This window comes from Clarias gariepinus, chromosome 8 (assembly GCF_024256425.1).
Source record: "Clarias gariepinus isolate MV-2021 ecotype Netherlands chromosome 8, CGAR_prim_01v2, whole genome shotgun sequence".
NCBI lineage: Eukaryota > Metazoa > Chordata > Actinopteri > Siluriformes > Clariidae > Clarias > Clarias gariepinus.
In genome coordinates, this window is record NC_071107.1 from 33692350 (window position 1) to 33720346 (window position 27997).

General features: G+C 37.5%; 2 protein-coding genes across 2 annotated transcripts in view; both read right to left on the reverse strand.

The window, feature by feature from the left end:
* Positions 1 to 1791: 1791 nt before the first annotated feature.
* rsrp1 (arginine/serine-rich protein 1) lies at positions 1792 to 5482 on the reverse strand. Its single transcript, XM_053502726.1, has 5 exons — positions 5366 to 5482; positions 4082 to 4687; positions 3821 to 3996; positions 2433 to 2510; positions 1792 to 2204 (listed from the first exon to the last, which is right to left on the reverse strand). The coding sequence occupies exons 2-5, from the start codon at positions 4677 to 4679 to the stop codon at positions 2067 to 2069; spliced, it is 990 nt and encodes a 329-aa protein (XP_053358701.1). The 5' UTR covers positions 4680 to 4687; positions 5366 to 5482; the 3' UTR covers positions 1792 to 2066.
* A 2457-nt stretch (positions 5483 to 7939) lies between these two features.
* The window catches only part of LOC128528677 (protein kinase 3-like), a 43682-nt gene continuing 23624 nt past the window's right edge, over positions 7940 to 27997 (reverse strand). Inside the window, 16 exon segments of the mRNA XM_053501700.1 lie at positions 7940 to 8485; positions 9451 to 9513; positions 9634 to 9744; positions 10866 to 11009; positions 12652 to 12850; positions 13019 to 13083; positions 13086 to 13149; positions 13269 to 13394; positions 15073 to 15119; positions 15527 to 15656; positions 15835 to 15893; positions 16939 to 17052; positions 19390 to 19452; positions 19578 to 19679; positions 20566 to 20709; positions 20947 to 21145. Coding sequence (XP_053357675.1) covers positions 8378 to 8485; positions 9451 to 9513; positions 9634 to 9744; positions 10866 to 11009; positions 12652 to 12850; positions 13019 to 13083; positions 13086 to 13149; positions 13269 to 13394; positions 15073 to 15119; positions 15527 to 15656; positions 15835 to 15893; positions 16939 to 17052; positions 19390 to 19452; positions 19578 to 19679; positions 20566 to 20709; positions 20947 to 21145 — 1738 coding nt within the window. The 3' untranslated portion in view covers positions 7940 to 8377.

The window sequence follows — 27997 nt, forward strand, 5'->3', positions numbered from 1 at the left end:
AAGGGAAAAACATGCAGTATGCGGCAGTCCTGTGGGCGAAAATGCCTTGTTGATGCTAGAGGTCAGAGGAGAATGGGCCGACTGATTCAAGCTGATAGAAGAGCAACTTTGACTGAAATAACCACTCGTTACAACCAAGGTATGCAGCAAAGCATTTGTGAAGCCACAACACGCACAACCTTGAGGCAGATGGGCTACAAAAGCAGAAGACCCCACCAGGTACCACTCATCTCCACTACAAATAGGAAAAAGAGGCTACAATTTGCACGAGCTCACCAAAATTGGACAGTTGAAGACTGGAAAAATGTTGCCTGGTCTGATGAGTCTCGATTTCTGTTGAGACATTCAAATGGTAGAGTCAGAATTTGGCGTAAACAGAATGAGAACATGGATCCATCATGCCTTGTTACCACTGTGCAGGGTGGTGGTGATGGTGTAATGGTGTGGGAGATGTTTTCTTGGCACACTTTAGGCCCCTTAGTGCCTATTGGGCATCGTTTAAATGCCACGGGCTACCTGAACATTGTTTCTGACCATGTCCATCCCTTTATGACCACCATTTACCCATCCTCTGATGGCTACTTCCAGCAGGATAATGCACCATGTCACAAAGCTCGAATCATTTCAAATTGGTTTCTTGAACATGACAATGTGTTCACTGTACTAAAGTACAGTCACCAGATCGCAACCCAATGGAACATCTTTGGGATGTGGTGGAACGGGAGCTTCGTGCCCTGGATGTGCATCCCACAAATCTCCATCAACTGCAAGATGCTATCCTATCAATATGGGCCAACATTTCTAAAGAATGCTTTCAGCGCCTTGTTGAATCAATACCACATAGAATTAAGGCAGTTCTGAAGGCGAAAGGGGGTCAAACCCTATATTAGTATGGTGTTCCTAATAATCCTTTGGGTGAGTGTATATAATAACCATATTAGCAGAATTACTATATCCTTAAAATGATTTAAGTTTGAAAATCATTCTTCCGAATTTCCAGATGATGTGTTAATTTGCTAATTCTAAAGAACAAAAATTGTTACCCTGTGCCGTTACTTAAGGGTTAACAGCAAAAGCATCTTGCATAGTTTTTATTTACACAAATTTGCCAGTAATTGACACTCAGCCACCTTTTTATCAGGTCCAGAAAAGGGTTTGATTTACGAGATAATGCAGAAAGAAGGTGAGTTCGTTCTGCCTGCTCTATCAGGCACCATTAATGTGTGAATATGTTACTGAGCATGAATAATTATATGATCAAAGTGTGCCTAAGCCTGTTTTGAAATCAGTTTAATATACTGATAGCATATTTCTTTAACTCCTCTAAAATATCAACTCCTCTGAAATATGTTCATCAGTGTTTGTTTAAGGGCACCATCTGCAAAATCACCTAGAAACCAGATGGAAAAACTATTTTCCAAATTATGATTTCTAGTTATAATTTAAATGATTTTTATTATACTTAGTTTATTATAGAATAAACCTCTTCAAGAGCATCAGCAATATGTTTGAATGGAAATGGGGAAAGGGGCGGGTTTAACTACTTGGTGAGTTTTTAGTCATTTCCGACCTAATATATACGTTTAATAAAATAAAAGACACGTTAAATGTTTTCTTTCCACATATCACTTAATTTACAACGTTACGATTCAATTTGTCCACTAGATGGCAGTACAATGAGGCCGTGAATGAACCTTTTAGTGATGCGAGACACAAATGGGGCGTCACCTCCCTATTACTAGCACCACAAAAATAAATAAATAAATAATAAAATAAACACCACACACCGACTCGAGAAACAATTTTATTTACTTGAATTGTGTATACAATTTGACAGTACTTTAAAACCTATTAGAAATTATCTACAGCACACTTAAAAAAAATAAAAAGGACACAAGTTATATACAAAACCTCCCACCTGTTTGATATCCACTTGTCTTCTTCCAACTTAAATCAGTTTACATCTGAAACAAGACATTGCTAATGAATCCACTAAATTTTTTTTCCCCCATATGTACAGACTAATTACAGTTTATACAACAGTGATCAAGTCCAAAACAAGAGGCTCATTGTTTTTTAGGGGAAACTTTGACAGGGATCCACTGTCCATATGGCATCCTGTTCCCCACACTGTCTGCTCGAGATGTTACCTTACTCTCTGTAACGTGATGTGTTGGGCTGCTTGATGGCTTGGCAACAGCATTCTAAGGACAGAGGAAACTTCAATCAGAACATCGATTTTCACTGAGAAAAGATTTTTCTTTTATTCCTTATTTTTTAAACCCTTAAAGTATATATGATTAAAAACACCTTTGTAACATAGATGAGTCTTTACATAAGACAAGCTTTAAAATTATTTAAAATACGTTTAAAATGTTTGAGTAGTCTGATCGCCAATTCAATAGAAAGGACAAGTGTCACACTTTACTTACACTGACACTGAAACTGATTGGTTTTCTTGGTGGAGATGTTTTGGACATCGCCGTGTCTTCATCTGATTCGCCTTCATCCTAAGAAATTAAAAAAAAAGAGACACTTATGTTAACACTAAAATAATTAGGAGATTTTTCCCCACTACCCATAATGATTTACATGCATGAAAAAAAGTAAGGAGACCAAGTCTACTTAGAATGACTTTGCTATTACAGTACATATTTTTACCCATCTCTGCCAACCGCTTGTGCTGCAGTCAACAGAAGGTAAACAAAAACATTTAAATAGCAGAGTTCATAAAATAAAGCAAACAATCCTAAATGAATATACAGTAAATGTAATGTTTGTTCCAAACCGCCATCCAGCGCTCTGTGCGCAGGCTTGTCTTTGGTATACAAGGGTTCTTCTGACTTATGGCCCTCTAATAAGCCAGTCCGTACATCTGAGGTTCTTCAGACACACAGAACCAAGGAAGACTCTGGTAAATAACAATGCACCCAGTTCAACCATCAAGTTTACATCAAAGTCCTATCGACAGAGGCATGATGCAGCATTTACCCATTTTTTTCCTCATTATATACTTGGTTTAAGGCAAATAATTCTCGACAACAATAGAGTACAAAAAGATGGTAAGTGCAGCATCATTCAAAATAATATGAGGAAAGTCTAAGACTAACGATTTGTACTGGCATTACTTGACCTTTGAACATTACAAGATTTTAAACCGTCTTGAAAAACGGCGTCTGTCTTTCTCCTGGACGAGTGTAGACCATTGTCATGTGATCTACAGGAACAGAAATGATACAAACACAAAGCAATTGAAGTGCTCCAACAGGACATTCACCAAAATATTGAAGGGGGGGGGGGGGGGAGTCACTTTCTTTTCCTTAAACAAGCCCCCACCCACTCACCCCCCCCACACACACACACACTAAATTACACAAAAATCTTGTATAATACCTTTACCTAATCCAGATATGGTAGTATGTAGGTGTTGCTGGATTTTACTTATTTATTTTTTTTTATCTTCATCACGATTCCTTTACATCCATCAGCCAAAAACAATCATGTCTGAGGAGATAATTTACACGATGACCCAGGTTGCTTTACGACAGAACTATCACACCAAGATAAAATCCTAGCCAAAGTTTAAACGGCATCTTCTTACGTGCATGCAAAGTGGAGGCCTATACATATATTATATGTATTTAAAAAAATAAAAAAAAAATAAAAAAATAAAGTTAAATAAGCAAAAACAATGCTGTTAATTTTAGGAGCAAACTTTTTTTTTCCTGTCTTAAATATTGTCTTAGACCAAAAACAAACTTAACATTCGTGACTAAACCTGGCTAATAAGAATAATGATCTTTGTGTTAATAACACTCACCTGTCGTGGTCTCTTCACGGGCACCTGGTCCGCTCTCACCCTTTTCTCAGTGTCTGACTTCAACGCCTTCTTTGCCTGCTCCTCAATATACCTTACACTGGCAGGCAGATTCACCACTTCCACGCCCAGAATCTTTGCAGCGTTCTCTCTGGCAATGTTTAGAAGCTCCAACTTATCTAGAGAGAAGCACCATAATTTGTTACTTCCATATGCTTTAGGGAAACATGAACAGTATTAAATTTGATTGGTTAAAAGCCTTACCTTTAACGCTAAGTCGAACCGAGCTCTCTGGAGATCTCGACCTGCGCCGGTAGTACCTGCTCCCGGGTGGTGAGGGGGAGAATCGGCACCTGAACCTTCCAGCGTAAGCACCTCTTGCTCTCCTGTAGCTTGAGGAGCGAGAGCGGGATCTCCTCGACCTCTTGTAATAACGTTCCCGGGAGGAAGAACGGCTGACAGAGCGCGAATATCGGCGCCTGCCGTAACGTGGCGAGCGCCTCGAATAGGGGCTGTAAGACCGAGACCGCTGACGATGACGGCAACGGGAATAATACGAAGCTCGGCAGCAGCGAGGGCGAGATCGGGAACGATAGCGTGAGCTGCTGCTGCTTGAAGACGAAGATGAGTATCGTGATCCGTGGCGGTGTCGTCGCCGTGGCCTGCGTGACACAGAGCGGGATCTGCTTCTATCGCTGCTCGAGTAGGAACTGTCACGGCTAGAGCTACTGCTGCTACTAGTACTACTGCGGCTGCTCGCCCGTGAAGATCTGGGTGTCGGCGATGATTTCTGGCTGAGAATGAGCCGCATTCCCTCGCTGAGATGACTCTCAGGGGCTTGAACCTGATCTTCAGTCTTCATCGTCGAACCTAAAAAGAGGAAAAGTAAGTAAAATGTTAACTAAAATATTTTTTTGACCAAAAGGGAAATAGCACCAATAAACAAAGGGGCAGCTCGCAGACTGCGGAATGTTCCAGAACATTCAGAACAAAACAGGTCGCTTTGTATAGCTCAAGCTCCACCCACAAGCACTTACACAACAGCTGGTGATCAAACATACACTCTTATCTATTTTAAACAAAACAAAGGGCAAATGTTTAATCATATATCTGATTGCATTTAAATTCCACCGACAAAAAAAAAAGTTAAAAAGAAGATTCTCTATTGTTTACTTAAACCTCATAAAATAAAAATCTTATTCTACACTCGTTATGAAAGAAGCATAGTGGAGGAAAAAAGACGAATAGGGAGGTTTTTGTCTCACTAGGAAGAAGGCAAGTAAACGTATTAAAACACTGAATATTAAATTATATAATTCAATAATTTAAATATTAAAGATTATCATGCAACTTATATGTAAAACTGGACTGTTACATATCTTAATACTAGCCTATAATATATAAAAGTAAAAAATCAACACTAGCTATACCCTTGAGTTAACGTTAAGTCTAGAAGGTAAATTGATAAATGAGTAAAATCTACAGACCAAAACATAAATGTACACGAAAAAAAAAAAAAACAAGTTAAGAACATGACAATTTTTTTACCTTAAAAAATCGCGTTAATCTCCGAAAAAACAAGATGAAGCCTTTCTGTGTTTTAGAGATGCAACTCTCACAGTGAGCATACAGCGGTAACTGGCTAGAACCGGATTTGGCTGGTTGATTTTGTTACCCAGAAACACGCCACGTCACAATCATCGAACGCCCTGGAATTTTCCAGAAACTCCATAAGCCCCGCTCCATAAACTCCATAAGCCCCCGCCCCTCAGCCATCTTTTTACCAGTCTTTTCATGAATTTGATTTTTCATGCATGTTTAGTGTTGTTTCTAACATTACTGGTTGATTTTACATATTTATGTAAAATAATAGAAATAAATGATTTGGTAAACGTTTACCAGTGTTTCTTAAACACAACATTATATACAGTGGCAGGAAAAAGTATGTGAACCTTTTGGGATTTCATGGTTATCTGCATTAATTTGTCAAAAAAAAAAGTGACGTGATGTTCATCTTAGTCAAGAGTATTGACAAATATAATGTGCCTAAATTAATAATTGGTGCAATTGAACTAGGGAAGAAATTAACCAGAGAATAAATAAATAAATGTCTTTTTGTAAGAATGTTACAGAAACTATTAATAGAGATGGTTAGGAGATACGTGAAAAAGAGATAAAGCAAGACAAAAAAAAAACCATATTACAACCTGTTTAACCATATTACAACACAAATATGGAGATTTTATTAATAAAAACATTCATCACAGATTAGATTGGCTTAATTCGCCAAACAAAACAATAAACAATAAAATTAACAATTTTAAACATGGGGCATTTTTCAAGTACAAACACCTTTCAATAAATGAAAGTAAGCAGTGTGTCGGGAACATTAACTTAAAAGATATTTCTGAAAATATATGTGATGTTATGTGGCTGATAAGTGTAGGTAGATTGGTGGTAAAATGTGTAGTCAAGTGGAGATCGTTAAACTGAAGAAAGTCTGGAAAAAAATTGTAACTTAGAGAAAACAATTGAACACGATCCATAGTTCATGTTAAGAGATTTGGCATTAAGTAAAAGAAAAACGAAATGGATAAGACATAACAAATGAAAAAGTGTCATTTTCTTGAATGACATGGCTGTAAGATTGTAAACAATTTTGTGAAGCTCAATAAAGTATTATTTTTGAAATGCACACTGGAAACATCCCAAAAGATCTGCAGTTTTGGTGTTTCACTGATCCTGGTGTCAAGCCATCATATTTTGGCCTGTCAAAGTTGCTTAAATTTTTACACTTGCCCATTATTTTTTTCTGCTTCCAACATATCAACTTCAGGAATAAAATGTTCACTTGCTGGCTAATACAGTATATCCCACCAACTCCCAGATGCCAATATAACAAGATATTGTAACTGTGGCTACTGTCACATGGGCGAATTTTTATACTGAGTGATGTGAGGGGTCAGCAAAACTGTAGCTCTTGTGGTAAGGTTCTGCTCTGCATTGGACAGGACCATAACCTATGCCTCCAAGGGCAGAAAACCAGTAAAGGGTCATGGGTGGTCAAGAACTGTTGACTCGTGTTGGAAGTGAAGGCTGTCACGTGTAGTCCGATTCAATACAAGAGCTACTGTAGGTCGAATTGTTGTACAGTAGGTCAAAAGGTTAATGCTGGTTCACATATAAAGTTGTCAGAACACACAGCACACTACTGTTTGGGTGGCAACAGGGGCGAACCTACTCAATATTGGGCGGGTGGTCATAATGTTATATTTGGTGTAGAATAAAGTCTTTAGTATGGTACTTACAATTCAAAAACAAAAGCATGTGATTATCATTTTTTTTTTCATCAATTTATAAAAAGTCGATGTTAAAGAGCAGGGAAGCTGAAGAGAGAGAGAGATCTATAGGTGGCATTGATAAAACCTACAGAACTCCAACTAGATGCTGAATGGTGCAGAAAAGGAAATATGTTGAGAAGAAAGAGTGTGTGGAAGTGCCAGATAAAACAAGACAAGATCAAAAAAGGAAGCATCAGACATTTTTAAGGAAGGCTGGTCTGTAAAATTAATAATAAAATAAATAAATAATGTGAATATGAAATTGTACAGTGGCATGTATAAACCTACACATCTACCAAGCACCATGATGAAACTGGCTCTCATGAAGACCATCCCTGAAAGCAAGTCAAAAAACTTACCTCTGTTGCAGAGTTCATTTAGTTACCAGACTTACCAGCCTCAGAAATCACCAATGAGCATCACCTCAGATTAGAGCTTTTATGAAGGCGTTACAGAGCAGAAGTAGCAGAGACATCTCGATATTAACTGTTCAACGGATACAATTGCATATTTTGGATGCCTTAAGCATTGTTTTACAGTGTAGAAAGAAATTATACAGAAAGACCACTTAACTAGGGGATGTGTCCTAATTTTGACCGTTACTCTACATACGTAAATATATAAATCATTTAGATTTTAAAGGCAACCGAGCAAAAATATACCTTTATAGAATACACTACAGACTTATAGACTATAAAAAATTTTTTTAAAAGACATGTTAAATAAAGTATAAATTAAAAAAAGACCACAACAATAGTCTAAGTTTCAGATTTATTCTTTAAATGAACAGGTTTGATAAGAATGGGGTTTTGAAACTCAAAAAACTTATTCCACTAAAAGAAAAATGAAAAAGTTCATATAACATATAAAATGCATGCAAAAAAATTAAACAATATTTAACAATACAATGGTTCTCTCCCCATTTTCTCCTGTTGAGGCACAAACCTTAGAATAACCAATGTGCTGACATTCACAATTTTCTAAAATGTCAAGATGACACATTAAGCTCAGAGTGGCTGCTGGGCTTGGTCACTCTATACATGTTAAACCAACACCTATAAATACAATTTAAACTATTACATTGAAAGTCATGATTTGTACAGTAGTCTTGCTAAAACATTCAGGACAAGATGGAATAAAACACTTAATCTACTTCTACATCAGTGTGAGAGTGAAGTTCAGCCATCAGTATGTTCTGTTTTCTTTGCGTGCTTTGTGATCAGAAGAGGCTGCGGCGGTCGAGCTGCTGTTCCAGCTCTGTGAGCAGGTCGCTGGCTTCTGATCGTTCCTCAGGTTTTTTACACAGCATTCGATCAATTAGTTTGTGCTATTATTAAAAATATGCAGGTAACAAAGCATTAGACTGATATGGACAAGTCTTAAACATATACAAATTTACTGCATAAAATTAAAAGATTAAAAGCACTAATAAAGTTTGGAGACATCCTAACATAAGAGGGGTGTCTTTAAAGTTGGCAATAATTTTCAAATGTATGCTCTATGTGTATAAAGTTTCTAGTTTTCACATTCAGGTGAGAAAAGTTTTTAGGTAATTTTTTGGGCTTCCTACATAAATTTCATTATGTACATGTGTACAAAGTTTACTCCTCTGTAGTTGCCAGATCTTTCTTCAGTAGAACTATTCAAGACCATCAGCTTCAAACACAGACACTTACATTTAATCCAAAAATATATATAATGTATAATATATTGTAATTACATTAATCACAGCAAAAGTATTTAAATTTAAAACAGTATTGCCTTACGAAATGGCACTGGATTCAGCAAATATTTTAATTTTGTTATACTGCACACCAAAAATTATTCAAAATTAATGAACCCACACGTTGAAAAAAAATAAAATCACAAATTCATAATGTGTGCATAGAATTTTTTGAGTTGTTAAATTAATTAAATAATTTAAAATATTTTTATTAAATGTGCCAATAGTTGAAAGAAAAGCACTCATGCTACACTCACAGCTCTCTTCTAGTACTTTATATTTTTTTGTGTGTGGACATTTAAGGGGTGATGAAAAATGAGGGCACATAACTTTGGACATAGCCCATAGTCCAGTACATAGAACAACAAATCTCTAACAATGCTTCAAAGATTTTATTAAATGATATTAAATGGTGCAGTGTATTTGAAAGTCCATTGCAGAACTTACATCCCTAAGCAACTAGGACACATGATTTATAATCTATGCAAATAACATACATATACAATATATTAACATAATATTTAAATAACATACATATACAACCAAAACAAATATGAGAGCTCACTTACTTCAAAGTCAAAACTTTTGGAGAATTCTTCTGGAAACTTCTTACTTCGAATATCATGCCATAGCTAAAAATGACAGAAGGTTTTTAGCTTTAGTTTGGGATGGCTTAAGATGGTTAGATATTTAAATGATTTTTAGTAATTATCAACAGATGATTTGTATATCTAATGCATAATTTCACCAACCTTGATTTTTTCACTTTTGTTTTCCTGGGTTCCGAAGCGCCAAAGCAACACAAAGTAAATAAGGCCCACAGCAAAAATATCTACCTTTCGGTCATAGCCTCGGCCTTGAATCTGAGGCACATGAAAATAAAACAGTGTACATTACAGTTATAATATTTACTATGTGGAATATTATGTGATTTTATTTGCAATGTCAATCGCTTTGACTCATTTCTCAAATCAGAACTGAAATTCTCAAAGCAACTGGTACAGATTTTACATCATCTAGTCACTTGAAATCAATTTCTCATTCTTTTGAACACACTTAGGATGCTTTTGTACAGTCATGCAAATTATTATGTACAACTGCTTGCTATTTTACTTTCTAATCTTTTATAAATATTTACTAAATTGATGAAATGCTTTCTGGTGATTTTTGACATCACTAATGGAGAGGAATGTCCAGATGTTTGATTAACCAATAATTAAACAGTTAATGCCACAGCAGACATCTGCAGAGGATTGATAAAACATTCCAAAAGATTCTTTCACTGCTGCATTCTGGTGTGGAAGAGAATATTTGGCCTGACAAAGAGGAACATCAGGAAGTATAGAAAGTCTACATTGTACACTCATTCCCCTTACTGCACTGCATGTAATGTTCTATCTATATAATTGTACCCATGTCTTTGTGCTGTACAATGCTGAAAAAGAGTTTTCTTTTCCTTTTCTGGTCTGTGTAACAAGTTAGATTTTTTTTTTGAGTACTGTAAGTGATTAGCGACAGCAGATTAAGGTACATGCCCATCACAGGCACACGCTGTGACAGTCTGTTAACAAATTAAAATTACAAATTACAAGCAGTAAAAAGCATAAAAATTAATCCTGTCCAATCTCCAGTGTTGAAATCAATCTTCCCTATACATCTATGTGTAACTTTGTACTATTGAAACTGATACTATATGCTGTATAGACAATGTGTCTAACAATGTGTCTAACAGAAGCATCTTTCAATCATGGTCATCAAATCCAAGCCATAGTTTAGACCAGAAAATACTTAGAGTACACTTTTAAGCTGACAAACCTAAGCATTTTGACGACCCTGTTTGATAAACTGAGAATCTTAAACAAGGTACTGTACAAGCTTATGTTGTCCTGTTTTTTTGAGAAATGTACATACAGTTTTCCAAATGTTAAACATGATTTGAGAAATGTTTCAAAGCCACTGCAAAATACTGTAATACTTGACTAACCTGTTCTGGGCTCATATAGGAACGAGTCCCAGCTCCCTTAGTGCGTTTCAGTAGTTTTTCATCACCATCCCTCTCTTCATTGGTAACAAGTCCAAAATCTACCACCTTCACGCCTCCATCAGGCCCAAACATTATATTTGCTGGCTGATTCAAATTAAGTAGAAATATGCGAGTCCATATACATTTGGATCAAAATTAGTACAGTGGAACCTCGGATTACGAGTAACGCGGGTTACGTGTATTCCACAAGACAAGCAAAGATTTTTAATAAATTTTGACAAGCATTGTCTTGGTTTACGAGTACCGAGTATCATGTATTACGCATGCACTTCTTGTTTTGACGGCGAGCATCACGTGATCACAACTGAGCCAATGGTTTTTCTCTCTTTTGTGCTGTGGAATTGTGGGTAATCATCTCCCCTGCTGGGTCTTAGTGCACGTCTCTTACTGTTGTGTGTACTGTTTACTATAACACTTTGACATTTTATTTTGTGTCTTTATGTGTGTGTGTACAGCGCACGTGTATTGTTTATTATAACACGTGTTTGCGCGCGTATAAAGCAAGGGCAAGTCTCATTAGAGGGTAAAGATCCATTTATTCTTACCCTCTCTGTATTAGCCTGTCATTTCACTTTCTCTCGCCTTTACATCCCCCTCCCACCCCCTCCTCCTCTCGGCTTCACACACACACACACACACACACACACACACACACACACACACACACTCATGCATGTTAATTTTTTTTTTTCAGCAGTGATTCTGTTAGTATGCACTCATGCGAGTGTTATTAGCACTCCGTAGGGGATTAGATCCTTGCTATTTTTTTCGATAAAACAGTCTCTCCATTAATGTGTGTGTGTGTGTGTATGTGTGTGTGTGCACGCACATTATACACACACACACACGCACACACACACAGCGCACACTTATTGTCGTTATTTATTTTTATTTTTACTTTTTTTTTAATGTAAAGTGCAGGTTAATTTGTTTTGTTTTTACTTTATATTTTGTATGAATTATGTTTATGTATTTTTGGGGGGGCTGTAAAACGAATAATTTAAGTTTCCATTATTTCTTATGGAAAAATTAAATTTGGTTTATGAGTGTTTTGGAATACGAGCCTGCTTCCGGTGTTATGCGCTAAAATGCCCCCCCAACATAATCGCTATCAAATATTGTATTAGAACATAAATTCATAGGTTTATAGTTTACAAATTACATGAGACAATAAAATAAAATAAGCAAAATGAAAATAAATATTAATATTTTTTCATACACAACATATACTTTTATATTGTTTATTTTATAATAAATTAGTTTGTAAATGTTCATTTCCATATTCATGACAGAGCCCTGAAAAATAAATATGCCACAAAATAAACATTATACAAGAATTTGTACTAATGGTCTTGACGGCTGTCATGTGCTGAGGGTTTATTATAATAGTAATATCATATTTGATAATAAACCTGTGAATTTATGTTCTAATATAATATTTGATAGCGATTATGTAGGGGTGCAATCCATGGCAGGGGGGCATTTTAGCGCATACAGTAACACCGGAACGAATTATGCTTGTAACTCGAGGTTCCACTGTATTTGAATTACATTTATTACATATAATATATTCATTACTTTTTTTTCAACACCGCAAACATTATATTTAGTGGAATGAAAGATAGCTGATAAAACAAAACATAGCACTGCACCCTGATTTTCTTTCATTGTTATCTTTGCTAGTGTTTTTAAAGTTTAAGGTGCAGTGCTTTAGTATGTGGCCCACCTTCAGGTCTCTGTGGAACAGATTCTTTAAATGGATGTATTTCACCGCCTTCAAGACTTGCTTTATTATCTCTGTTGCTTTCTGTCTCCGCTCAGGGTATTTTTCAGGGTGATTATCCCTTTCCTTAATCCACTTTTTCAGAGTTTCTCCTTCACAGAACTCCATTTGAATATAGAGGAATTCTGATTCACTTTCTGAGCTTTAAACATAAAAACACTTTAACAAAATTATGTGAAATATAAACCTGACCTCATAAATGTCACCTGACTAAAACTTTTAGTGTAATCCCCATTTAAGGTTAGTTTTTAAACACCCATGACACATCACATATCTAAAACACAATGATGTTATAATAGGGATAAATTACAATGAAGCGCTGCTGGAGCCTGATGTTTCATGTCTGTACGCAGTGTTCTCAGTCCATGATGCCACACATCATAATGCACTATGTTAGGATGATTAAGACTGGACAAAGCTTCGACCTCTCTACGAGCTTTACTATAAAACATACAGGTTTTTATGTTAAAGACACACATAAGTGAAATACACTGCATATTAAGTCATGTCAAAGAGTAAAATGGTAGAAGTAGTAAAATGATTAGGTCTTGTGTACTCACTCATTAAACTTTACTATCTTGACAGCAAAGGTTGTATCTTTAAGCCTTCGTCTGGCCTTGAAAACACGACCAAAACCTCCTCGGCCAGTTCTTGTTATTGACTTAATATCAAACTCCTCCAAAAACCTAGAGGAAAGTATGATTTGGTGTTTGAGTCTCATCTGAGCTTTTTATAGGAAAATAAAACAATTGAAATTCCTCAATTTTATCAATAGGAGTTAAAAAAAAAAGTATTTCTTGTACAAAAGACTATCTTGCATCAATATGAATCACCAATTTATACATTTTATACAAAACATAAAAGAACATAAAACTTTGATTATTAAAGCATATATGCCTTAATAACCTTCTTTGTCTTTCATCAGTTCCCTTTCAGGGGTCCCCACACAACAATCATCTGCCTCCATCTAACCCTATCCTCTGTATCCTCTTTTCTCGCACCAACTAACTTCATGTCCTCTCTCACTGCATCCATAAATCTCCTCTTTGGTCTTCCTCTAGACCTCCTGCCTCGCAGTTTCAACCTCAGCATCTTTTTACCGATACAGTATATTCACCATCTCTCCACTGAACATGTCCAAACCACCTGAATCTGGCCCCTCTGTCTTTATCTCCAAAACATCTAACATGGGTTGTCCCTCTGATGAACTCATTCTTAATCCTATCTATCCTTGTCTCCCAAAGAGAACCTCAACATCTTCATCTCTGCTACCTCCAACTCTGCCTCCTGTCTTTTCTTCAGTGCCACTCTACGGTCTCTAAGCCGTAGAGCATCGCTGGTCTCACCACTGTCCTTTTCTTTAATTCTTGCTAATACTCTTTTATCGCACAACACACCTGACACTTTTCTCCACCCATTTCTCCACCCATTCCAACCTGCCTGTACCCGCCTTTTCACCTCCTTTCCGTTGCTCTGGACCGTTAACCCTATGTACTTAAAGTCCTGCGCCTTCTTTACCTATGCTCCCTGTAGCCTCACCGTTCCTCTTGAGTTTCTCTCATTTACACAAATGTATTCCGTTTTGCTGCGGCTAACCTTCATTCGTCTGCTTTCCAGAGCATACCTCCACCTCTCCAAATTTTCCTCCACCTGTTCCCTGCTCTCGCTACAAAAGCACAATGTCATCTGCAAACATCATTGTCCATGGAGACTCCTGTCCAACCTCTATCCTCCTGTCCAACCTCTAAATACATTGTGTCTTCAACAAAGACACAATAACTGTTGGTCTTTCGGCTGCTTCCAGCAAGGTATCACCACACCGGAATACCCAGTCCGCACTACAACTGATGCCCTTCCTAACGCAACCCTCCTATTTTATCCGGGCTTGGGATCGGCACTGCATCCAGTGGCTGGGAATCGAACCCGGGCCTTCCACATTGCAGGCGAAACACCTACCACTGAGCCACCAGTGCCCTCTACAAAGACACAATGCAACTCTTTATTACCTTCTCTGTACTTCTACACCAGCATCCTCAAAGCAAATACTGCATCTGGTTTACTCTTTCTAGGCATGAAACCATATTGCTGCTCACAAATGCTCACCTCTGCCTTCAACCTAGCTTCCACTACTCTTTTCCAAAGCTTCATTGTATGGCTCATCAGCTTTATTCCTCTGTAGTTGCCACAGCTCTGCACATCTCCCTTGTTTTTAAAAATTGGCACCAATACACTTCTCCTCCATTCCTCTGGAATCCTCTCATTTTCCAAGATCTTGTTAAATAAACTAGTCAAAACTCTAGTAAAATGTAATATTTAAATATCTCTAAACATTAACACAGACACATCATTCAGCAATAAACATACCTTGATGTTGGAGGCTGGTGAGAGACTGTATTATTATTGGATTGCTCCTTTGAGGATTATGAAAAAAGAAATGCGTACACGTTTTTTTTAAATTGCATATTCCAACTGTCCTGGCATAAGCTTCTATTTCAGTAATTTAAATAGAGGTAAAAATGACAACATTACAACATAAAGTACTGTATGTTTTCTCTGGCCAATGTTTTAGGCATAGTGCTTATTACACCAGGTTACTGAGTTGGCCTTTGCGCTTTAAACAATAGCGTATGCATGTTTAAGATGGCTGCAATGTGTATCATAACACTAGATATCCTGGAAGTAGCACATGGCATACAGACTCCTATATCAAGTAAGTCAAGACAATGTAATTGTCTTGACTTACTTGATATAGGAGAAAAAAATGCTATAAGAAAATCTGAAAGAAAAAAATATACTGTGATAAATCAGTTTTACTAACCTGACTGATTAAACCAGAGTCAGTACATTCACTCCAGGCTAGATGCGCTGCTTTTTGTTTTGCCTCTTTTGCAATCGTTTCCCGTCCTTCAGGAAATTCTATGATATCATTAACGACCTTGTATGCAAATCTAACAATAAGGAGATCATTAGTTAAACTGGATATAGTCAGTATCTGCAGGTATGCTCGACCTTAGATGGTGTAGAGCGATGACAAGGCAAAAAGCATGTTGTGAGATAAATCTATTTGAATAATATCGCAGACATAGATCAGAGTAGTTAAAATATTACGCCATAAACGTGACTTACCTGGTGTTGGAGGAGGATTGATTTAGATTGTCTTCCCTGCTGGTGTTTTCATCAGAGACCTTTTATAGGATATTGATTTGATTTGTCAAAACAGTCCAAACATTTTCAGTGTTTTTAAATATTAGCTCAAATATTCTAATTTCTAAAACTATTGCTATACATTATTTTTTAAAAGTGTCAACATATGTATGTGATAACCATGCTTATCTTAGGGATAAACCTTATCTTACTTATCTTCTATACCGCTTTATCCTGTATTCAGGGTCGCGGGGACCTGGAGCCTATACCAGGAGACTTAGGGCACGAGGCAGGGTACACCCTGGACAGGGTGCCAATCCATCACTGACACACACACATACGTTCACACACTACAGGCCAATTAGCCTCTTTGGACTGTGGGAGAAAACCGGAGTACCCGGAGGAAACCCACCAAGCACGAGGAGAACATGCAAACTCCATGCACACAGAGACTGGCCGGAATCGAGCCTAGCCGGGAATCAAACCCGGACCCTGGAGGTGCAGGGCGACAGTGCTAACCACTACACCACCGTGCCGCCTGGGGATGAACCTTATGATGCTCAAAATTTTAAAGGGACTGTAAAACTAGATTTGATTTAATACTTATTCTATAAACGACACCCACTTTACACCAACATATTTAACGAAACAAAGCTAAGTTTGCTAATCATCCAGTAATGATTTCGACCCAAAAGAGAAATATTAAGTAATAATTCATATCATGAGTTCCAGACATGATCAGCTTATGCGGGGTATCCAAAATCATACCAACAATTTAGCTGTCATTGAATACAATTTAAATAACTATTTTTTAACTATTACATTGGAAGTTATGATTTGTAGTTTTGCGGAAATATTCAGGACAAGATGATATAAAACACGTAAAGTTCACCTGTCTTGACTTAAACGATTTCAAACAAACAAAATGCCCTAAAATAGCTCAACATCTAGTTATTCAATATAATTAAATTGGCACATGTACGATTTCTATATAATATTTTGTCCAATGTTAATTTCCATACAGTTCTGGGATATTATACAGCAGTGTAAGAGTGAAGATCAGTTTGCCGCTTTTCCTTTGCATACTTTGTGCTCAGAAGAGGGGTTGGTGGTCGAGTGCTGTTCCAGCTCTGTGAGCAGGTTGCTGGCTTCTGATCGTTCCTCAGGTTTTTCACACAGCATTCGTTCAATTAGCTTGTGCTATTATTTAAAAATGTTCAAGTAAAAAAGTATTAGACTGATATGGACAAGTCTTAAGCATATACAAATTTACTGTATAAAATAAAAAGCACTAGTAAAGTTTGGAGACATCTTAATATGCATTATTGTCAACATAAGGGGTGTGTGTTCAGAGGTGGCAGCTATACTGTATGTCCTATGTATTGTATATAAAGGTGACAAAGTTTCTTAGGTAATTTTTTCGGCCTTTCTACATACAGTGAAACCTCAGATTGCAAGTAATCCGGTTTGCAAGCATTCCATAAGACAAGCTAAATTTTTTACATGTTTTGACATGAAAAACGAGCGAGTCTTGAATACGAGTACCAAGTATCATTAAGGATGACGTATCACGCATGAGCTTCTTGTTTTGACGCCAAGCGTCACCTGATCACAACTGAGCCAACGGTTTTTCTGTGTAATTGTGGGTAATCGTCTCCCCTGCTCGGTCTTACTTGTCTCTCACTCGTATATTCAACATCCGTGCATATAACACTGTGACCACGTGCGTGCGTGTAAAGCATTTATCCTGTATTTGTATGTGTGTGAAAAACGTCCCTTCACAGCGTGTGCGCGCACAAACACACAAACGGGAACACTTATTTGTCGGGATTTATTTTTACTTTGACCGACCGGTGCGAAGACCTATTGTATCTGAAGGAATTATTATTCTTTATTCTTTTCCCAGCCGAAAGAACTGCTAATTTGGGTGCCTGAACATGCTCGAAAACTCATCAAATTTTCCAGAAAATTCAGTCCTGGCGAAAAAATTTTGGTCTTAAACTGTCTGCGTGAGTAGGCGCGGTCAAATGACTCAGCGGCGCCCCCTGGAATGTGATCCATGTCCCTATAACGCCTACGGACATAAAATTTGGTACACTGATGTACCTTCTCGGCACGAGAAAAAAAGGCTACTAGAGGTATTCTCTAAACTGAACAGGTGAATTTTGGAAAAACTGCAAGATAAAGCCTTTCGCTCATGTTCTATTTTGATGAACTCCTCCTGAGTCTGAACAGATTGATATCCCAATATGACAATACAGTTATAACGCCACCTACTGGCAATAGCTAGTGTGTTTTGCCTGATTTTGCCCTTTCTACATGTCGTATTTTGACGAACTCTTCCTAGGGAAATAATGGGATTACCCTGAAATTTTGCCCCATGGTCCTGAAGACATTGTTAAGTAAAAGTTATTAAAAGCTTTTATCAATGTTCCATGGTCTGGGCAGGGCAGGGCCGCAAATTAGATCCTTCGACAGTATGGAAAAAGTTGCTGTATTTCTTACATTCTTCCTCCAATCCAGCTCATACTTTAGACTTTGATCAGGCCTTGCACACCGTCATCATGAGTGGGCGTGGCCAAATGTTTTCCGCCCCCTAGATTGTCATCTGGGTCCCTGTAAGACCTACAGCCATGAAATTCGGTAGACTGTATCTCACCACAGTAAACAAGTTCCTTGGCAGTAACCTCTACAACGAACAGGAAGTACGCCATTTTGAAAAAGTGGCAAGATGTTGCGTTTCGCATACATTGTATTTAAAACGAACTAATCTTAGGAGGATTGCCTGATCAGGTTCAAAATTTCTCAGGTTGCTCTTAAGGGATGAAGGACAAAAAGTTATCAAAAGCTTTCATCTGGGTCACATGGTCTGGCTGAGGCGCCTCGACGAATTTGACATGACCCCAACACACAGGAAATGAATGTGTGTTTCCCCACACACTTTATCCAATCTGGACAAAACTTCAACGACAGTCGGAGTTTGAACAGATTAACATGCCAATATGATAATGCAGTCATAGTGCCACCAACTGGTATGAGGAAATGAGTGGTTCCTATCTCTTTTTGGCTGTAGTTCTGCTCAAATGCAAGGACGACATCAGAGAGAACATGCAGGAGGACATTGTAGAAGCCCGCATGGACGGCACCAGGTGCGAGGGCAGCTTTAATTTTTTTTTTTTTACTTTATAATTTTGTATAAATTATTTCTGAATATTTTTTTGGGGGGTTGTGGAATGAATCATTTGAGTTTTCATTATTTCTTATGGAGGAAATTTGCTTTGATATATGAGTGTTTTGATATACAAGCACACTTCTGGAATGAATTATGCTCGCAATCCAAGGTTCCACAGTTATTAACATAATCTGCACATAATTTACTCCTCGGTAGTTGCCAGATTTTTTTTTAGCAGAACCATTCTAGAGAGGGATTTTATTAATAGTCTAGACTCTGGCCTTATATCCTACATTCCTTCATGATTTATAATGTATGCAAAATTTTATCAAAATAACAAACACAAAAGACCAGAGCTTACTTACTTCAAAATCAAAACTTTTGAAGAATTCTTCTGGAAACGTCTTACTTCGTATATCATCCCATCGCTAAAAATGATAGAAAGGAAAATCTTTTCAGCTTTCGGTTGAGATAGAATCAATATAAGACATTTAAATGATTTTTATTAATTATTAACAGACGATTTGCATATATAATGCATGATTTCACCAACCTTGCTTTTTTCATTCTGGGTTCCAAAGCGCCAGAGCAACTCAAAGTAAATAAGGCCCACAGCATAAATATCCACCTTTTTGTTATAGTCTTGCTCTTGAATCTGAGGCATATGAAAATAATACATTACAGTCTACATTACAGTAATACATTTTATGTTGTGATATAATCTACTATGATTTTATTATTTACAGTTTTTAAACACTGTATTTACAGTCTCCGTTCCTTTCACATCATCTAGTCACTTAATGCCTGTGCAAATCGTAAACGCAATTTCTCATTCTTTGGAACGAGCTGTAAATATTTTGGTACAGTAAGGGAAATGATTATGTACAACTGTCCGCTGATTCCTACATTATCGCTTGCATCTGGTTATGTGTACTTCTGGTAGCCGATCAAAACTTGTTTGTGTCAATGGAAAGCCAAGCAAAGCAAGTTTGCATTTATTTTACATTTTGTATGGGAGTCACTTTCAGCTTTATTTTTAAAGCAGCCAGGCAAAAGGGGAAACATAAATTAAGGTTAAGTGAAGTTTAATGTCGATTTATTTTATATTTTACTTAATTTACATGATTTTTCCAAATGTGGTAATTGTTTTTATATGCAAAAATATGATTTTAGTGTTAGAAATTGGTAACATTGGTAATATTTTTGGGTGGCTGGAACAGACATGCATTTACATCATTTCTTATAGGAAAATGCGTTTTTGCAATACAAAATTCTGCCCTAAGACAAAATGACTAAGCATATTGAAGACCATGTTTATAAATAATGACATACAGTCATACGGACAAACACTTGGAATTCTGACTGCACTGACATGTTCGGTGACAAAAATATTTTTGAGAGATAAACTGAGGATCTTGAGCAAGGTACAAGCTTATGATGTCCTGTTTATTTTGAGAAATGTGCATACAGTTTTGCAAATGTTAAAAATGATTTGAGAAAAAAAAAGAAGCCACTGCAAAATACTGTAATACTTGACTAACCTGTTCTGGGCTCATATAGGAACGAGTCCCAGCTCCCATAGTGCGTTCCAGTAGTATTCCATCACCATCCCTCTCTTCATTGGTAACAAGTCCAAAATCTACCACCTTCACGCCTCCATCAAGCCCAAACATTATATTTGCTGGCTGATTGAAATTAAGTAGAAATGTGTGAGTCCCATATACATTAGGATCAAAATTAGTATTATGAATTACATATATTACATACATTCATTGCTTTTTTTCAATACTGCAACATTTAATTTAGTGGAATGAAAGATAGCTGATAAAACAAAACATAGCACTGCACCCTGATTTTCTTTCATTGTTATCTTTGCTAGTGTTTTTAAAGTTTAAGGTGCAGTGCTTTAGTATGTGGCCCACCTTCAGGTCTCTGTGGAACAGATTCTTTAAATGGACGTATGCCACCGCCTTCAAGACTTGCTTTATTATCTCTGTTGCTTTCTGTCTCCGGTCAGGGTATTTTTCAGGGTGATTATCCCTTTCCTTAATCCACTTTTCCAGAGTTTCTCCTTCACAGAACTCCATTTGAATATAGAGGAATTCTGATCCACTTTCTGAGCTTTAAACATAAAAACAAACACATCAATAAAATTATGTGGAATATAAATCTGACCTCATAAATGTGAGCTGATTAAAACTATTAGTGTAATCCCCATTTAAGTTTTTTTTTTATTTTAGATATCTTAAACATAACAATGATGTAATAAAGATAAATTACAATGAAGCGCTGCTGGAGCCCGATGTTTTCCCTTTGTACGCAGTGTTCTCAGTCCATGATGTGTGGTAACGCACTATGTTAAAATGATTAAGACTGGACAAAGCTTCGACCTCTCTACGAGCTTTACTAGAAAACATACACATTTTTATGTGGAAGACACACATAAGTGAAATACACTGCATATTAAGTCATGTCAAAGAGTAAAATGATAGAAGTAGTAAAATGATTAGGTCTTGTGTACTCACTCATTAAACTTTACTATCTTGACAGCAAAGGTTGTATCTTCAAGCCTTCGTCTGGCCTTGAAAACACGACCAAAACCTCCTCTGCCAATTCTTGTTATTGACTTAATATCAAAGTCCTCCAAAAACCTAGAGGAAAGCAGAAATAAACCATAATTTATTGTTTAAGTCTCATCTGAGTTTTTTTTTTTTTTTTGAGAAATAAAAATCCTAAAATAACTTTTTCAATAAGGGTTAAAATAAATATTTCAGAAGTCTATTTTGGCTCAATATGAATTACCAATGTATACATTTTATACAAAACAACCTAAAAGTCAAATAAATATCCACCTTTCTGTCATAGACCTGCTCTTAAATCTGAGGCACATGAAAATAACACATTACAGTCTACAGTACCTTACAGTAATAAATTTTAGTATGGGATAGAATCTTGTATGATTTATTATTTACAGTTTTTAAACACTGTATTTACAGTCTCCGTTCCTTTGGTTAATTTTTTAAATCAGAACTGAAATTCTCAAAACACCAGATTTCACATCATCTAGTCACTTAATGCCTGTGCAAATCGTAAAAGCAATTTCTCATTCTTTGGAACAAACTGTAAATATTTTGGTACAGTAAGGGAAATGATTATGTACAACTGTTCGCTGATTCCTATATTATCGCTTGCATCTGGTTATGTGTACTTCTGGTAGCCGATCAAAACTTTTTTGTGTCAATGGAAAGCCAAGCAAAGCAAGTTTGCATTTATTTTGCATTTTGTATGGGAGTCACTTTCAGCTTTATTTTTAAAGCAGCCAGTCAAAAGTCTATTTTGGCTCAATATGAATTACCAATGTAAACATTTTATACAAAACAACCTAAAAGTTCAAATATTAAAGAATCTATTAATCTATTAAAGCATTTAGAAAGTTCCTTGTTTGTTTGTATCAGCGTTTAAATTATACTGCTTTTTCCATTTATACAAAATAATAATAACTAGTTTTACGTTCTAATACTACTAGAGTTTTGCCTTTTTTTGTGTGCTTTTTCGGGGAATGCGCTTAGCAGTTTGTCTAAGAACAAGCGGAATCCATCTCCAAACATTCAAAACTCAGGTGCCCAATGGTATCATGTCCACCATTCAGCTCGTTCAGTGTGTAGATTGTAGGATGTTGAGACATTCTTCCTCCATCATTAGCGGTGACTTTATTTGTGATAGGTGTGTGTCAGTGAGCACTCTGACCAGTGGCGATTTCTTTAAGACTGCAAGGGAAGCTCAGCTTCCCCTATAATGTCACAAAATTAATGGTCAAATTATGTACTATTGTATTAACATATTATTGACTAAAAATGCGTTAGAAAACATTCATCTCAAAGACGAGTTCGTTCAGAATCAGTTAGATATAGCAGGTCGGCTGACTTGATTTTCTTCTCATACATTCCCGTAGCATCACAGTGCATTTCCCCGTTGAAGCCCAGCGTCCATTGACTTCAATGCAGCTGCTTTGAATGTTTTTTTTCAGTGCTTTGAAACTAGACGGTCATTGGATAAACGCTGCGATTATGCGGGCCAGGACGCTGGGCTGCTGCATGATGATTAAGGGAGCTGTTTAAAGGGCGGAACCACTTTTTTGATTGACAGCATGTCTTAAGTATACATCAGCGCTACAGAGATTCAAGTTCAGTCCCATGGTCAGGTTATAGTACAAACTTTCGAGTGGCTCCCGCACTTAAATCCAACTAAAAAGTACTGAAAAGAAAACAAAACTCAGGCTTTATATCCCAGCTTACATCTCACATTCGCGTTCAACTTCACACACACTGGACTGCATTACCCACAATGCCCGGCCGATCGGGAAAACTCCCGGTACTCCAGATGGCCAGTCCGCCACTGCCCATGCGGATTTGCAGGTGAAGTGCTACGATGAACTGCTGCACTCCGTTTCAGCATTGTAAAGGTAGTTCGTTCATATAATTAAAGTAGCTTGTGGAAGGGGAAACTAGCCAGAATTTACATATAAATAACATAAGGAATTTTATGATAAAGTCCTAATATGAGCTTCCCCTGTTTCAAAAGCTGGCAGCCGCCACTGACTCTGACGGAGAAGATATTAAGGTTAGCCGAGCGCATCCAGACTTTAGAGAGGGTTAGAGAGCGCGAGAGCAGTATTTTTCACGTAGCGGAAAGTCTGGGTCGTCACTCAGGGTTTACTATATTGACTGTGTCTGTTCCCCGAGCTAAGCAAAAATGTAGAAAGACCCAGAAAGTCTGGTTTAATAATTTAATTAACATAGATACCACAAACTCAGATCACACTGAATGCGCAGCCGGCACCTCTGATCTGAAGCTAGGACTGTTAAATATTAGATCTCTCGCATCAAAAGCAGTTATTGTTAATAAAATTATCACAGATCAGAAGTTTGATATATTATGTTTAACAGAAACCTGGATTAAAAAGGATGAGTATGTAGCTTGAGTATGTGAGTATGTAGGGGTAGCTTAGTGGTTAAGGCATTGGACTACGGTTCGGAAGATCCCAACTGCTCAGATGTGTAATGAGATAAAAATGTAAGTCGCTCTGGATAATGCCCAAATGTAAATGTAGCTTTAAATGGAGCTAGTCCTCCTGGATACAGCTACATACACCAGCCTCGGCTAACTGGTAGAGGAGGAAGCGTCGCAGTTATTTACAATAATAATCTCACAAAAACACGGACACAAATTTAATGCATTTAAAGCTCTCTATAGTAACATAAGTCTAGCTACAAATATTAAGTCTGCTCAGTCGATCCTGCTAATTATAATTAACAAACCTCCAGGCCCGTACTCTGAATTTCTTAGTGAATTTGTGGATTTCCTCTCAAACCCAGTCGTTTCTGTCGACAAAGCGTTAATTGCTAGAGATTTTAATATTCATTTTGAGAATCTAAAAGACTCTTTGTGTAACACGGCCACACATGCGACGGGCGGTTGCTAGGCAACCCCGCAGCACTGACAATGAAAGGAAACGAGCTACACCTGGCTGGTAGGATATTTAAGTTCCCAGAAACCAGCACACGCTGTGCGAACATTAGATAGCACCAGGTACGAGAGCGTGGCTCTGGTATAGGAAAAAGAAAAGAGAAAAGAAAATGGAGAAAAGAAAAGTGAAAAGAAAAGAGAAAAGTGAAAAGAGAAAAAATAGAGCATATAACAGCACTAAATAATATACCTGTTTTTGGTGACGAGAAGCACAGTGGAACACGCCGACATAAGCACGCCCTCATTTTCTCCATAACGCTGCGTGGTGTTCACGCGAGCCGAACATTCCCAAACAAAAATAAACAATCCATGGCCCAACGCCCATTCCGAGTCCTGCATTGGGGCTTCCATACGTGATAGTATACCGAGGGGCGCCATTTTGAAGCACCCTCATATAACACTTTGAGAACAGCATTTATGTCCACACTGGACTCAGTAGGAGTAAATTAGTGTGTAGTAGGACCCACTCATAAAGCAAGTCACACATTTAATAATATTCTTCAGATTAAATATAAGAAATTTATTCACAATTCCACTGTCTGAAGTTATCTCAGATCACTATCTTGTCTTAATTAAAGTGTGACATAGTAACAATGTACGCACAGCGCCGCGCTACATTCGCATCAACTACCACACAGAGCTTTATCAGTACCAACAGAGTTACCAACTTTGATTGGACTCCACAGAACTCGATCAGGCGACTGAATATTTAAAGGCGACATTCTGTTATACCTTAGATAATGTAGCTCCAGTTTAAAGAAAAAGAAATCTCTTCACAACAACATTGTGCAATAGTAAGGACTTCATGAACTTTTTTAATAATAAAATTGTAAATATTAGGCATAAAATTGAGGCTTTGAAACCAGACAATGTAATTGATGCAGATGTTGAACTAACCATGTCAGATCAGAACCTAGAATACTTTACTCCCCTTGAAGAGAATGAACTAACTTTACTCATCTCTTTATCAACCTGTATATTAGATCCTGTACCAACACATTTTCTTAAACAGGAAATATCTTATATCTGTACTTGGAAATAGCATACATAAACTGTATCAGTCAGGATTTAGGTCTCATCACAGCACAGACAGCACTCTTTAAAAGTCCTACACATCCCATTTTTCATTAAATGTTAATATGATCTTTAGGGTCCTAATGAAAAGTTTGTATTATACGTAAATTAAAAATTCAAAAGGATTGTGTAAAAAAAAACCACTACTTTTACCTGGTAAAAACTAGCTCTGTTCTCAGCAACCTGTTTCAGTACATGCTAATTTAAATGCTTATGACCTCTGCTGAGCCCGCCCCCCCCAGTTCTGTGGTGCGTGTCTTTACAACATAGCCACGGAAGTGTAGTCCAGTGCGGGCAATGCTTTGGACTGCATTACCCACAAAGCATTGCCCACAACGCAATGCTTTGTGGGTAATGCAGTCCAAACCTGCAGTAATGCTACTGTAATGCAGTCCAAACTGGAAAACGCTGAAAACACTGAAATATAGAGCCTGAGCCTGTTTTCTTCAGTCGTTTTTGGTTTGATTTATGTACGGAACCTATGCGGAAGTTTGTAATATCGCCTGACAACGCAGAAATTAAAAGAATGGACATGCATCGACTCGATTTGTCTTTCTCATCACTGCATGGGCATGAATTAACGGGCTGTTGCGCTGCCGCGAGCAACAACAACAAAAACCGGAGAAGCTTACCGAGAGAGATACGGACGCGATGTGTTTACTGATGTGTTTACTGATGACTTCTTAATCTTCGACAGACATCGTTATAAACCATCTAACGTAACAAAGGTAAGCATAATATAGTTTTCCGACTACCCACACAGTTTGCAACTAGACAATCACCTCAATGCATTGTTTATTATAAACGGGCGATTAGGGATTATATAGAGACGGATGTACACAGAGAAAAAGCCATAACCATGTTCTATGAGAGTATAAGTTAACTTACACTCCGCATTCATTGTGATTATTAGAAAAGGCGATCTGCAAAGAGTCATAGTAAAAGGAATTACACTGACCGAGCCTGGTGAAGATGAAGCAGGAACACGAAGCGTTAGTACAGATCCATTTTTAGGAGCAGCTTCCTAGTAAAACCTGCTTTATATTGACCCACGTTTATAAAGCAGTCCGGTGAAAAATGATTATCGCAAACATAAACGCATTTAGGTAAATCGGCGGGGACGTTAGCTTTAAAAACTAAATTCAGCCACTGCGTCCTCAGTGGCTCAGATACCTAACCCTAGGTAGGTACCCTAGGTCACTAACCCTAGGTAGTGAATGACGACTGCTGTGTTTGCTATTACACCCAACAACTGTACACAACACTCGCTTAGGCGCCATTTTGCTCCAGTGGCGAAAAACAATGGCCGACAGCTTCTTCTCACTCGGAGTGGGTCTTTGCTAAAACACCAGTGTCAATCAACTAGTGTAGGAACGCCCTCTTGTGGTGTGGCGTCACAGTAACAGGCATTTGCGATTGGCCTGATTTTAGAAGGGGCATGTTATTGTAATAAATGAAAAGAAAACCACTGGGCGGCTCTTTATCATCATAGAGTGGTTGTGTACGCACTCTCCTAACACACAGTTCAGTCCAAACAGCTTAAAAAAGTGCATGTAGGCCTGTATGACCACTTTAAAGTAGTAAATGACCTCCTATTGGCCTTTGATCATTGATCATAGTATTCTTCTTCACAGATTAGAAAATGTAGTATGAGTTAAGGGTACAGCCCTCTCCTGGCTCAGATCCTATTTGACCGATCGTTATCAGTATGTACAGTTAAATAGTGATTATTCTGCATGTTCTCTAGTGGAGTTCTCACAGGGTTCAGTTTTAGGCCCACTGCTTTTTTCCCTTTACATGCTTCCTCTGTTCATGTAGATAATATTACCAGGATAGCATTCTTTCACCTCAGAAATATTGCCAAGATAAGAAATATATTGTCACTAAACGGTGCAGAAAAACTAGTTCATGCTTTTATCACTTCTAGGTTGGACTAGTTTAATGCCCTACTGTCTGGTTGTTCAACTAGATGCATAAACAAGCTTCAGCTAGTCCAGAATGCAGCAGCGAGAGTCCTCACTAGAACCAGAAGATACGAGGACATCACACCTATCTTATCTTCACTTCTTTGGCTCCCTGTGAAATTTCGCATTGATTTTAAAATACTACTCTTGACATTTAAAGCATTAAATGGTCTCGCGCCGCAGTATCTGAGTGAACTGCGAGTGTCTTACGATCCGCCAAACCTACTTTGATCAAAGGATGCAGGCTGCTTGTCAGTACCGCGTATTATGAAAACTACAGCTGGGGGCAGAGATTTTTCTTACAAAGCCCAAAGTTATGGAATAGCCTTCCAAATAGGGTTCGGGACTCAGACACAGACTCAGTATTTAAGTCCAGGCTAAAAACCTATTAATTTAATCAAGCATTTTT